This window comes from Myxine glutinosa, chromosome 4 (assembly GCF_964187855.1).
Source record: "Myxine glutinosa chromosome 4, kmMyxGlut1.1, whole genome shotgun sequence".
NCBI lineage: Eukaryota > Metazoa > Chordata > Myxini > Myxiniformes > Myxinidae > Myxine > Myxine glutinosa.
Window position 1 is genome coordinate 104,067,712 of NC_136264.1, and position 14,986 is coordinate 104,082,697.

General features: G+C 45.1%; 1 protein-coding gene across 1 annotated transcript in view; it reads left to right on the forward strand.

Annotated features, from left to right (window-relative positions):
• The window catches only part of ELP5 (elongator acetyltransferase complex subunit 5), a 76,140-nt gene that overhangs the window by 51,652 nt on the left and 9,502 nt on the right, over nucleotides 1–14,986 (forward strand). The window contains exons 9-10 of the mRNA XM_078776241.1: nucleotides 12,698–12,732; nucleotides 12,851–12,892. Coding sequence (XP_078632367.1) covers nucleotides 12,698–12,732; nucleotides 12,851–12,892 — 77 coding nt within the window. The remainder of the gene's footprint in view (nucleotides 1–12,697; nucleotides 12,733–12,850; nucleotides 12,893–14,986) is intronic.

Here is a 14,986-nt window from a genome sequence, read left to right on the forward strand (position 1 = left end):
CTTTGTGTGTCTGTTTGATTTTTTTTGTGTGATAAATGTTAGCTCTTTTACGAGCCTCGATCCTGTATACAAAGACAAAAAACAAAAACAAAACTGTGTGTACCGCAATGAGCATGGAGAAAAGAAAGCAAACCAGAGAATTGTCTGAGGAGGTCAGACACAAGATTGTAGCAAAGCATGGATAATCTCAAGGCTACAACTCCATCTCCAGAGACCTTGATGTGCCTGCATCCACCTTACGCAATGTTATCAGGAAGGTTAAGGCCCATGGCACTGCAGCCAACCTCCCTGGACGTGACCACAAGAGAAAACGTGATCATAGAATGCAGCAAAGGATTGTTTGAATGGTGGAGAAAGCACCTCAATCAATTGCCAAACAGATTCAAGCTGACCTTCAGACACAAGGTACAACAGTTTCAACTCGCACCATCCATCACCAACTCAATGAAAAGGGGTTCTATGGTGGGAGACCGAGAAGTACCCCACAGAGGGTCATAAGAAAGCCTGAACGGAGTTTTCCAAAAACACACCTGAACAAGCCAAAATCCTTCTGGGAGAATGTCCTTTGGACAGATGAGACCAAATTAGAGCTTTTTGTAAAGCACATCATCTCTATGTTTACAGAAAACCAAATGAAGCCTTCATAGAAAAGAACACCTTCCCTAGAGTCAAACATGGAGGAGGGTCAGTGATGTTTTGGGGTTGCTGTGCTGTGTCTGGCACTTGGTGCCTTGAATGTGTGCATGGCATCATGAAATTAGGAGTCTATCAAGAGATTTTGGAGCGCAATGTTCAACCCAGTGTCAGAAAGCTGGGTCTCCGTCAAAGGTCATGGGCCTTGCAGCAGGACAATGACCCCAAACACACTTCAAAAAGCACACAGGAATGGTTCAAGACAAAATGCTGGACTGTTCTGAAGTGGCGAGTAATGAGTCCAGATCTAAATCCCATTGAACACCTGTGGGGAGATCTGAAAACAGCAGTTGGGAGAAGGCACCCTTCAAATATGGGAGAACTGGAGCAGTTTGCACAAGAAGAGTGGGTCAAACTGCCAGTAGAGAGGTGCAGCAAGCTCATTCATGGCTATAGGAAGCGCTTGACTGCAATTATTTTGTCCAAAGTCTGTGCTACCAAATATTAAGTCTCGGGTGTCAATAATTTTGTCAATGCCATTTCTTTTTATTTTCTGATTTAAAAGGATATATTAAGTTCTGAATCAAAAACAACGGTTCTGTAATATTAACAGTGAAATAAAGAATTGTGGAGACCAAATACTTTTGTCAATTTCAACTTATTTTTAAAGAAAATTGTGAGTTATTTGAAAAAAGGGCAAGGGTGCCAATATTTTTCGCCACGACTGTATAAGGGACTTGTCCTTCCTGTCACAGATATTAGGTGAGAAGCCATGTCTGGAGTGGAATGGATTCAACAGCTTATTGAAGAGAGGTGAGGGTCACACAGTAAGAGCCGCAACCACGTGTGTCTCCGCACCTTCAATCAATATGAAGCCATCTGATCCAGACACGATGATAACAGCTGTTCTGGAGGCAGGCAAACTTGTGAAGTCGGTCGGACAGAACACCATGGTGTTCACATGTGACCAGCAACTTTACAAAGTAGCAGTAAATGTTACATGGGCATACCCAGACCTCAACTGGCCTTCTTCTTCGTTCGTATGCAGCACGAGGCTACGGGGTAGCATCATTGACGGAGATCCTTGATCAACTGCCAAACTGCGCAACTGGCGCGACTGTGTTGCTGAATGCTGTCTGCTGTTTAGGGCAGGAATTTCGAAGTTGGCCATGATGCTGACGAGAGCTCGCCTCCTCTTCATGAAGGACACCTCGAGATCTTTAACACCCACCAACTAATGTCAGCAGACGGGACGCCCAGTTTAACATCCATCCGAGCGACGGCACACACATTGATGGATCACCCTGCCTATAAAGCACCGGGATGACCGTTTACAGCTGAATCGGCCATCTTGTGAACCCTTATCTGGAGTAATATACGACTTTGTGCGACCACAGTGTTTTTCTTATATGAAGTGACATAACTTCTGGGCACTCTGGGTGACAGCAATGCCATCTTGTGAGTTTCTACTTTCAGACTCGTGCTATTTTGTCATGTTGAACTGTTTTTTTATCCAACTTTATAGAAATGCAGGTCAGGATTGCATTATAACAGAAATTCTTTTTATGCCTCCGCCGACAAAGTCGCTGGAGGCATTATGTTTTCGGGTTGTCTGTCCATACGTCCGTCCGACCGGGCTAAACCTTGTTTTTCTCAGCAAGCATATGTCCGATTGAGACGAAATTTTCAGGGTAGGAGTGACACCCATGCAGAATGATTTATGATACTTGTGACGTCATTGGTCACGTGGTGTGGCAGCCATCTTGGATTAAAAGCAAATAATTAAAAAATTATTTCTCGGAAACTGCTGAATGGAAAAATTTGAAACTTGGCACATTGTCAAGTACTCCCAATGGGGAACAAAAGCATGATAATGATGACATCATAGGTGAAGTGGTATACCAGTCAAAAATGTTTATTTTTTAAAATCCATTCTCTGAAACTGCTTCACCGATCGATGTGAAACCTATCATGCCTGGTGAAAATGTGATACTTGAAAACAGCTGAAGGGATTTAAATCAAACGTCTTTATTTTTGCGACAGTGAACGAGGGCATCGACCCATTGTGGGACTATGCGAAGGCATATTGGTGACACAGTCGCATTGTTCTAGTTTTTAAATGGGCTGTCATAGTAGAGCTGACACACACACACACACACACACACACACACACACACACACACACACACACACACACACACACACACTGATGAGACAAACGCTTAACAGCCTGAGACAAACGCTAACTTAAACGCTTAACAGCCACTGAGCTTGGGGGAAGTGCTTTTATGACCAATTTAAAAGGTCTTAGAAAAGCCCTCAGAAGAGTCTTAGAAAAGTCGTAACTTTTTCAATGCGATGCGAATTGAATATTTAAATTGATTTTAAAAAACGTTTTTACACTGATGTTACGTACGCCAGACATTGGTAGATGATGGAATACAATTTCGTGCATTAGCTATAAAGGCACTCAGTGGAGCACATACCTCCACCAGGCTGAACAAGTTTACGTTTTGTATCCCACTGATAGGCCGGATCTGGATTCGGAGCAAAACCAAAATCGAATCAACTTTTTCTTGTCACTTACCCAACTCGTCCACCAAGTTTTCTCATTAGTCGTCCAGAACTTTTTGTGATATCATGGTACATATCGTTTTGGGTCCGATCACGGATCTTCCCCAATATCAAATTATTTCGTCCTCGTCACACACCCAAACCTCTCCACAAAATTTCGCCAGAAATCTGTCCAGAACTTTTTGAGATATCCGATTCACAAAAATGCAGACAGACAGACTTGGTGAAAACATAACCTCCATCCACCTTCCGTGGCGGAGGTAACTATACCGTGATTGACAGAGGTAACTATACCACAAGTTATCGTGCTGGGAGCAGTCGCATTTCGGTGCCATGTGACACGAAGTAAAGACACGTACTCATCCCTTACTACCTCTTTCCCTGCACCTCCCCTTCTCCCTTCCCTCTCACCCTTCCACTTCATCCTTTGCTATTCCCCCCGCTCTCCCCACCACTCCCATTCCAGTTATTTACACCAGTTATGCAACCACAAAGCTTAAATAGTGAGTACTATGGATTAAGGGCGTCTCCATTGATTCGGACACCATCCGCCATGGACGTCACGGCAGCTTGTTATTCTGTTTTATGTAATTGGCTTGAAAATACTGAAGTCGTGACGTCATTTTACATTTCGAGTAACAAACGGTTGAACTTTCCGCCTTCCCCACGGGAGTTACACGGTTCTCGGTGCTCTACGTCCAAGCGCTGGTCAAACGAAACTTTTTCTTTGGCTTTGTTTGTCCGTCGGACAGTCGGAGTCATTTCCTTGTGGAGAGTTTCAGTTCGAGCGAGCGTTTTCACAACGTCGCAAGCTGCGCGCCCAGACGTTTGCGACACACGAGGCGTGGGAGGGCTGTGTCGGGTCGCTTGGAGGCAAATGAGTGGCGGGTTTATATAAACGCCACTCGGGAGGGATGTGAACGCAGAACCGGACCTACGCGCTTCGCTTCGAGTCTCATAAACACCAACGGACTCTTCTTTCACTCGGGTGCTGTGTATTTGTACAGCGAGGTTTCATTTAATCCAGCTGGTTCTCTCTGGAATCCGACCGTGCATCCCACGAAGTGGCAACCCATGTAACCTCTGGGATCCACCGACTACTGGCACTACAGGTGAGAGCTCCTCACAATGCAGGGTTGTTCTGTTTTGATAACCCATCAAGTAAAACCAGTAGCCAAGGTGTTTCTTTCAAAGTCGTGATTTGGAGCTTGTTCTAATTCGTTCTAGTTTTGAATGAGAAATTTATATTGAAAGACGACTCCAATATATAATGAACCCCCCTGTTCTTCTAGCCAAAGAAAGCTGACAAAAGCTGCACATGGTAAGTAAGCCCTTTACTGTTTCGAATTCTACCTGGGTTCCTCTACAGCTGCTGACATTCACAAGTAGCACACACACACACACCGTACATGTGAATCTCAACACTACACACCCCCATCAGCCTCCTGCCTGGTTTCATCACTTATTGGTGAATCATCAGTGACAGCATATACAGAAACCAAGACTCCCAAACATATACTGTGTGCAATGCCAATAGCAGTTAACATATAAACATCAACATCCAATCACGTCTCATCCATAATTGGAGGGAACAAGCAATCACCTCTCACCTAATCAATATTAGCCCCAGGGACCAATGATCTTTGTTCAAGTAATTGCTACGTGCCAAGTTATATACGTATTGTCGTGTGCCCGGGGTTAACACCCCAAGAGGATGAATGACCGGAACGAGCTTTAACTCCGAGGCGTATTTCGAACTTGGCGGGATTATTTCTGGCGCGCGCGGGAAGGTTTGAAGTCTTACCTGGGATGGACGGCCCACACTGGGTTAATCCGAACTCACAAACAAAGAAACAAACCAGGACAACAAAAGTAAAATTCAACAAATAATCTATCTATAATTCCACTAATCTCTGTCTGTGTGTGTGTGTGTGTGTGTGTGTGTATGCGACCGCTGTTTCTCGACAACTACCGGTCCGATATACTTGAAACTTGCCAGGTATATTGCTGGGGACCCGAGGATGTGCCTTTTCAAGGTTTCATATTAATCGGACAAGTAGTTACCGAGCTATGTCCAAAAAACGATTCAACCAATCAGAGAGCAGCGAGCTATCACGTGTGCCGAACGTGCCGAACAGACTCTGCCTCGGACGGCACATTTGAGAGCGTATTCATTTATTTCACGTTGGCAAACTATGTTGGCGTTAAACTATGTTTTAAAACTAATTAAAACTACTTTGCGATTCATCGTAACTGCGATTCGTAACTGCCGTTCGCTTTGGCTTTGCGAATGGACCAAACCATTTCATGTAAATAGAGGGGGGGGATTGTCACCGTACTCGCAAGCCGTTCGCTTTGGACCAAACCATTTCATGTAAATAGAGGGGGGGGATATAATTTTAGATATAGATATAGTACGGGCATGCCCTAGTGTTATTAAAAGTAATTGTAAACCAAAGAAAATGAATGTGAGGTAAAAACCATTTCCTAATTTGAAACGTCTCCACTCAGACTCTTCCAAACAAGGGAATGATAAAAGAATATAAAATGATTTGGTAATCGGCCGGCACTCAGCTCTGCGTCCCCAAATGCCTGGTAAGGTTTGCTGGTCGTTCGTCGCTTCCAAACCACCGCGCGGGAAGTGCACAAAACGGTGCGGAGCCGTGCTCCTCGACATCCCAACGTGAGGTACTTCTCGCGATGCCGACTGCCCCGAACCTCTCTTGTTCAGTCTCTTTCCACAAGCGCACACGAGTCAAAGATGTGCCACTGCCCACGACCAAGTCAGAACAAAGAGGAAATGCGACTGCCTCCAACGAACACCAGGACAGAGAGACAGAGAGAATGCGACTGCCTCCAATGAACGCCAGGACCAAGAGAAGTGAAATGCAACTGCCTCCAACAAACGCCAGGACCAAGAGACAGAGAGAATGCGACTGCCTCCAACGAATGCCAGGACCAAGAGACCAAGATGGCGAGACAGCTTCTCTTTACTCCAGATCCCGAATGTTCCACAGCTGACGTCACAATCTGTCCAATAACCGAGCGCTATTCCATCATCCCATCACGCCTCCACCAGTCACGAAGCCCGGGGCGTGACCTCCCCGTTACGAGTCGTCGCTGGGTGGAGTCTAATCTCTGTTCGGGAATGTTCGGATGACGTTGTTCCCTTGCCGATCGGCAAATGCTGTTTCTGTCGGCCCCGGCGGCACTGTGAGCGAATGAGTCCATTTGTTACAGTTGTTTTACTGAGCCCTCAATTTCCTGGCTGGCCGAATGTAATAAAACCGAAGGGAAGACCACAGGAGGCAAATTACACACTGGGGAATTAATCTTTAAGCCCTATAATGAATTAGCACAAAGCCACGCCCCTTATGGCGACATGCAAATGCTCTTACCCAGACAGATGGCCTACTTACGTACATCGAGATGGCTTCGCGGCATACGGAGCATGCTAGTCTACACATTGCTAACTTTCCGAAAGTATTTTTTGTTTACCCCCCACAAATGTAACAATATTGTGCCAGTTCTGGAAACCGGCCCTCGGGTGACCGCACATCCAAGCACGTAGGTTCCCGAGTCAGTTATCTTGTGAGTAATTGTATTTAGATAGCCCCATCCATGGTTTATGGGAAATGGGTCATGTGCCTTGGGTGGGATATAGAGAGGTTCTTCCTCCTCCTCAATCTGCCTCATGAGGCCCTTCCATAAACCGTGATCCTAAGCCCATATACAGTTGTGGCCAAAAATATTTGCACCCTTACACTTTTTTCAAATAATGCACCATTTCTTTCAGAAAATTGTTGAAATTTTAAAACCTTTTGGTATCCACATATGTATTTCTTTGGTTTGCAGTGGAATAAAACAATAAAGCTGAAAAAATTACTAATTCTTAGCTTATTCAACACAGAAATCCTAAAATGGCCCAGACAATATCATTGGCACCTTTTAGAAGTTTTTTTTTTTTTTTTTTTTTTTGTATACAAGATTGAGGCTCGGGTAAGAGCTAACATTGATCACAAAAAGACAAACTGACGCATAAAACATATGATAAAGTCCCAGCTTTCTGATGAACGCCAGGTGAGAGAGGATGGGGCAAGAGACAAGATGGGGCGAGAGAGGGAAGCACACAAGTACAACATTTGAGAGCAGGGACATCGGGAGATCTGTGGGAGGGAGAGGGCTTGGGGGGAGAGCTTGGGAGAGCCTGGGAGAAAGTTGTTAGAAATAATTAGATTTCAAGCAGGTGATTCTCCTTTACTTTGGAATTGAACTCACCTGTGGTGAGTTGCAGGTGCCTGCAATATAAAAATCACTCATTCAACCAGTTTGAATGGAGGAAAGGAGTCATTCTGCTGTTTTGTGTCACTGTGTTTACCGCAATAAGCATGGAGAAAAGAAAGAAAACCCGAGAATTGTCTAAGGAGGTCAGACACAATATTGTAGCCAAGCATGGACAATCTCAAGGCTACAAGTTCATTTCCAGAGATCTTGATGTTCCTGTGTCCACCGTACGCAATGTTATGAGTAAGTTTAATGCCCATGGCACTGTAGCCAACCTCCCTGGACGTGGCCGCAAGAGAAAACTTGATCACATTTTGCAGTGAAGGATTGTTGGAATGATAGAGAAAGCACCTTGATGAACTGCCAAACAGATTCAAGCTGCATGACATTCAGACACAAGGTATGACAGTTTCAACTCTCACCATCCCTTGCCAACTCAATGAAAGGGGGTTTTATGGCAGGAGACCCAGGAGGACCCCACTGCTGAGAGATAAACATAAGAAAGCCCAACTGGAGTTTACGAAAACACACCTGAACAAACCAAAATCCTTCTGGGAGAATGTCCTGTGCACAGATGAGACCAAATTAGAGCTTTTTGTAAAGCACATCATCTCTATGTTTACAGAAACCTTCAAATTAGAGCCTTCAAAGAAAAGAACACCTTACCTGCAGTCAAGCATGGAGGAGGTTCAGTGATGTTTTCGGGTTGCTGGGCTGCCTCTGGCACTGGGTACCTAGAATGTGTGCATGGCATGTTTAAATCAGGGGATTACCAAGGCATTTTGGAGCGCAATATTCAACCCAGTGTCAGAAAGCTGGGACTCCATCGAAGGTCATGGGCCTTGAGCAGGATAATGACCCCAACACACTTCAAAAAGCACCCAGGAATGGTTCAAATCTAAATCTCATTCTACACACGTGGGGAGATCTTAGAACAGCAGTTGGGAGAAGGCATCCTTCAAATCTGGGAGAACTGGAGCAGTTTGCACAAGAAGAGTGGGCCAAACTGCCAGCTGAGAGGTGTGGGAAGCTCATTCATGGCTATAGGAAGCACTTGACTGCAGTTATTTTGTCCAAAGACTGTGCTACCAAATACTAAGTCTAGGGTGTCAATAATTTTGTCAATGCCATTTGTTTTTATTTTCTGAATTCAAAGGATATATTAAGTTCTGAATCATAAACAACGGTTCTGTAATATTAACAGTGAAATAAAGAATTGTGGAGACCAAATACGTTTGCCAATTTCAACTTATTTTTAGAAAAAATTGTTAGTTTTTTTTAAAAAGTGCAAGTGTGCCAATATTTTTGGCCATGACTGTACGCTGTGCCAAGACCGAAGTTGCGCTGAGCCAGTAGCATGGTGGGAAGGGTCTGCGAGAGAGAGAGGCAGAAGGTTCCTGGCAAGGAGAGAGCTCCAGACTGACTTACACGCCTGTCTCTTGCTGTCTGTCCCCTCATTATTCTACTTCGTCTCCCTTGACACATGCAAAGAACTATCAAAAACCAGCCTGGTTCCTGTCCATGGCAGGTGGAATAATTTGCATCTCACACCTTTCCTCTCCGCACGCAGGGTATATATCCGCACCACGATATCATGCTGACCGCACCCTCCCCCTTGTTCATGCGTGTATCAGCGCTAGTATCCGTCCATAGACAGTGCTCCCCAGTAAGTCAGGGGCTGCCAACAAACCAGGTCTCTTCCTCTCTACCTTCCCCAGAATGATTCTGCTGGGCCCATGTTACATGTGTTGGTGCTAAGTACGATTGCAGAAGGGGATAAGAGCTAAGGGGGATAAGACTTTGGACTGTGATTTCTTTCTTTGTAAATTATAATTGTGCCTTTTCCTTTCATTGATTTATTATACCTTTGTAAATGTATTATTTTGCCTGATCATTGGACATATCGGTTTCTTTGGTAAACGTGTAGTTTCCAACCTGCTTGTTAGGCTCGATTACGTGGGTAATAGTGGATAGCCGGGAAGTTTTACCCCACCGATTCGCTCCGTATTTTAGCCGGTGCATATTTGACAGTTCCACTCGACTGTACCTGATTAAGTAGACAGACAAGTACTCATCGAGGGTACATGCCCCAATTGTCTGCCAAACCACTGGAAAGGTAACATGTGTTGCATCGAGGACCCTGCCCTTTTTGACCCATTTGGGGAAAATGACCTCGAGGGGTTAATAAATGCTTAATGTAGCATAGTTATTTCCTTAATGAGTGTTTACAATAAGCGTAAAAGTAATTAAATGTGATATTGGATATAGGTTGCTATTATGTTTAGATAGATGACATCCACCCATACTATTGTCTGTGACTAAAAAACCAACTGTATTGACCTTTTACTTGATGTTTTATCTCCTGTTTTATGTGTCAAATGTGTCTTTTAGCATTTTGCTAGGCCACGAGGCACCAAGATTAGGCGGCAAAACGTTGTCCTCCTTTCAGGACCGAGATGCCTTGCAATGTTGGGGGTGGGGGACCCACTGGCCAAACATGGATAAATAGTGGCTGTAGAATAATATAGGATTAACTAAGTGCGTAATCAAAGCGGGTGGGGGCTGAGGGGATAAAGGCTGGTGTGCTGAGCGGAAGCCCAGGATATGTCTGGGGAACCTCGCTGAGGAACCTGCACGCGTTCTGCCATGGGGTCCCCACCCCCAAACTGTCATCTTTTGCTGCTGCGGTCTTCACCACGCCCCACCCTGCTAGCCGCATGCACTCTTCTTTTGTGCTAGGATCGGTCTGTGACACAACCTGTGCCTTTCCTGCTCATGCCTCCTGCTGGATCAAGCTACATCCTGCCAGACGCGGCTTGTGGAATTTCCATACTGCCATCCTCTGTGTCTATCTCCTGTGGTGTGATTGATTGGGCCCTAAGGCATAGGCTATTTAAGGATCTGTTGTTTGTTGTTGGTTCTTCGGTGTGTATTCAGTAGTGATCCAGGAGCAGGGCCTGTGGAAAAAAGTTCTCGCTTAACCCACACCACATACAAGGTTTGGTGGCATATACTGCTGGGGCAACCCTTCTGGAACATTTCAGAGTGGGTGTCTCTCCATATTGTGGTATAGATTTGGCGGGCGTTGCTAGCGGGTGAGTGGCGGTAAAAGAAAAAGTTAAAACTTTCCCCCCCCCTGGCATTACTCCACGGACTGGTAGCTCTCCTTATGCGGACCGGCAGTGGTCCTTGGACTGGTGGTTAGGAATCTCAAGCATAGAGGATGTGAAGGAGGAGGCACAACAGCTCTACCAGGCAAGGGCCCCAATCTCCCCTGCCATAAAGAGTGTGAAAGAGAGTGAATGGATTTTGTGGAGGCTGGGAGGCACACCCAAGCGAGAGGGAATGGGTGAATTGCCGACATGGATATGGGGCGCAACAGCTAGGCAGACTAACGGGTGTGAGCCCTCCATCCTTGGGGGATGCAGAAATTGTGCACTCACGTGCAGACAGTGACATTGTGGTGCTGGACCGGCTTTTTCTAACAAGCCATCACCAATTTGGACCAGGTGTTTGGGTGCCTCAGACCACCAGGCTTGAAGTTGAGCACCGGTTAGTGCATTTTGTTTGTGAAAGAAGTGGCCTATCTAGGCCATCTGATCAGCTGTGAGTGAGGACTGACCCAGCTAAAATGAGAGGGGTAGAGGAGTGGGCCCGTACATCATAACTACAAAGAGGGGTGTGGGTGTTTGGGGCTTTGCTCTTACTACTGACGCTTTCTGGCGTTTACGGGGGTTGCCAGGCCTCTTCACCAGCTTATGGAGAATTGGCTCACTGTGGTGGAGAGTTTTTTGACTGTGTGGCGCTGGGAAAATAGTAGGAACGGGCATGCAGGGTGCCATGAGTATGGGCTCTGAACCAGACTGCAGCACGGCAACAGGATATACTTCTCTAATGAGGTAAATGATAAGTGGACTGATTTGCAGTCTAATTGGGGGGGATGAACTTGGGTAAAGATGGTGGACGAAGAAATGCGAGCAAGGGGGTTAACAAGGGGAGATGCAGAAAATAGGGCAAAATGGGGAAGATTGTCATGGGGACCGCAAGGCTAACCCCCGCTCTAGCAGGGAAAATGGCCTTAAAATGCCTGTTGTTGTTGTTGTTGTTGTTTGTTGTTTGGGGGGGGGGGGGGTGAGCTTGGTGTAATTTAGTGCTTAGATGTGCTATGGATGTCTCGTTTTGTGTCCCCTGTCTGAACCAAGCGAGCCTTGGTAGGGGTGAAAAGGATCTGGAGGCAACATATCCAAGATGGCCTGGAGCCTATCTTCTCCAGTGTGATTGGCCCACACATTTTCCTGCGCACTTTTCCCACCTGCGCTGGTAGTTGACTAGGCCCTTAGCCAGCATGGGTGATGAAGTGGCATGATGATCGGCTGAAGTAGTAACCGTGGTGCCCAGACCAACCTGTGCCAACTGAGGACTCTGGCTCCACCCGGACAGCATGGGGATGAGGGCAGAGCCAGAGCAGGCAATAAAGGTTGGCAAGAATGAAGTACGTCTGTCTTTTCCTGCTTCAGCTCTTCCTCACCTCCTCCTCTCTGCCTTGCCTCACTGGTTCTGGTGATAATCATGTCAGCTTGAACTTGTGGTGTTTGTTGTACCTTTACTGTGGACGGGCAAGGAAGAGGATGCTTAAGCTGAATGTCAGCAGCTCCTGGTACCATCTTGCAAATAACGCATATCCTTCAAAACCTGCCCGGTTTGGTGTGTGTGATTCTCGTGGCTGTGGCACCTTTCGTGGGTCGGAATCAAACCACCGACCTACTATACCCAGAGTGTACGCTCTAATCAAGAATGATCTCTCTCTGCAATGTTTTAGTTTTTGAATGTTACTTAGGAAGTCCGTCCCCTTTACCAACTATCTGTTGCCAATTAATAGATGGCATGGAAGCGTGGGGGAATTCTGTGCTTTTGAGTGCAAGTTGTGTGCTCTCCTATCGACACTCTCATGTGGACTTAAAATATTGGTATTATTTTTCATGAAATCATCTCTCTAAACTGAAAACGATGGAAAATAGGTTTGGTTATTGTGGATATAGAATACCAATATGGCCTACTGTGACGCCCCCACCCCACTTCCCCACATCTTTCTCTCCACATAGTACCCATGTCACCAACATCCATTGTAACAACAGATTTCTCATCTCGTTCTGATAACTGAATTTTCCTGTTCCGTTTTAATCTTCGTCGTATTTTTGTGTTGCAGACAGCAATAGCAATGGCGGGGTGCCACGATCATTTGTAAGCAATACATCTTTGATGACATTTCATTTCTACAACAAACTATACTCCCGTCCCCAAAATCTCTGAAGTTTTGCAATATGGAAACCTTTTATTTTACCCGCTTCCTTCCCCACAGTTGCTTTCTTTATGGAAAACAAGACAGCCTTTGGTACATTTGGTAAGCATTAAATTGCATGTTTGCACCTGCGTATGATTAGTTGTACAATTTAGAATGAGAAACGAGCCTTACTTGTCAATTGTCCTTTGCTATGGTGAAGGGTTAATGCCCAAAACTTCAGCTTCTCCTTGCTTCTCACAAAAACTATAGTGTAGCAGCATAGCAAACCTGTTGTGCATTTTGTGATACAAGCACCAAATTTGGTACACTAGTAGACTATCATATTATGAAAAGATCTGGATATTGGGCCATCTCAGATTCAGAGATTTGATTTTTGCAAGATTTCGATTCGATTGGGATCGAAGAGAACACCTTCTTCGTCTTCTGTACAGTGAAGTTGCCAGCCCTGAATTCTCTGGCTACATCTGGGTGCTTCATTGGGAGTGCAACCGTGTCCCTCAGGTGAACAGGGACCCACCTGGCATAGTGTGTGTGGTCTAAGGCATGGAACCATGGGACCAGTTCCGTCAGGGCATCAAGGTACGTCGTGAATGAAGCCTGCCGCAGAGAACGCACGTAGACCAGTACCAACATCTCTAGTTCCAGCACAGTTGCCCAGTACTGAAAGTTGGGAATGTCTTCTCCTCTCTGGTGACACCAGTCTTCGAACTCAGGCAGGTCTTCTGCATCATCAGCATATGTCATACAGTGGCGTTCATACGCACGGTGTTGCAGGATGTGCAGTGCCGCTGCAGTGATTTGATGAGCTCTTCTTGTGCGGGTGACATGGGCAGCTCGTAGGAAGGAGTCGGCCGTCCCTGGCGTTGCAATCTCAGCTTGCAAATCTGCAAAATCTGCAAATCTTGCAAAAATCAAATCTCTGAATCTGAGATGGCCCAATATCCAGATCTTTTCATAATATGATAGTCTACTAGTGTGCCAGATTTGGTGCTTGTATCACAAAATGCACAATTCTTTTGAATATTTGGGCTAAGCCGCCCCACTACTAGCATACTTCGACCAGAGTTATGTTGATTCCATCCAAAGCTGTGCAATTGCCTTGCAGATGACTATTGAAAAATACCTCATTGTATGCAATAGATAATACTTTGTTTACATCTTTCTGAGCCAAACCAATCAAGATAGTTTTTTTTTTTTGTTTGTTTTTTTGTTTCCCCTTAACTTCTCCTGTATAAGCCTTTCACTTGTGAAAAATAAGGACACCATTTGTTTAAATGTTAATTTTTTTATTTAACAAATAATGATACATCAATCAATATGCATTATATAGCACTTCCACCGTTTCCCCCACCCCTTACTCCAGATTGCACTATTTCCAGATTGCAAGCAGAAAAATTATGATACCCTTTCAGATTCTTACCTCAGTCATTTACATCTACAATAATAAAAGGCAGTGTCCGTCCGTCTGTCTCCTCCATAACTCCAAAACCATGGAACATAGCAGCCCCAAACTTTGCATGCATACACCTGGACCTCCCACAGATTGCAATGATGAACACTGGTTGTTTGGGTGTGTTATAACACCCTTTTGAAGATGACTAACGAGGTGCTCATAAGAAAAAAACCTGACAAAGCCTTACTAATATGGCGGCCCACCATCTTGGTCAGCCCACTGCCACTCGCTGGGTTCTTAGGCCGCCATTTTGTTTCGGCCTATTCAAATGTGCCTTGCTTTGGATACATGATCGATTAATCATTAATTCATTGAAGCATATCATCAAAATCTGGATTCAGATATGAGGATTGGATGCTGCAGACCAAATAAATGTCCAAATCTGGAGTGAAATCTGACGAAATTTACCATATCTAGCGATTTTTATAACAAAGTGTATATATTCATTTATTTAAGCAAGGCTGTCATTCTCCTTCTGGGGTTAGTTTTTTTAACTTAATTCATACCTTCATGGGATAGGGTGTCACTCTACTGTACCTGCGATCTCTTTTTTAAATTCCTCGGCCATTTCAACCAGAAGCAATTGGCTTGCTATCGCTTGCCAAGCCAGCCGTTCCTTATCACCCATTTCGTTGGAATGCTTGCTGAAGTGCTAAAGCCGCTTGGCAAGGGCTCTACAAATGAATTCAGAAATACCTGTGTACTTAATTAATTAGTCACAAGGCCGGGGAAGTTTTGGT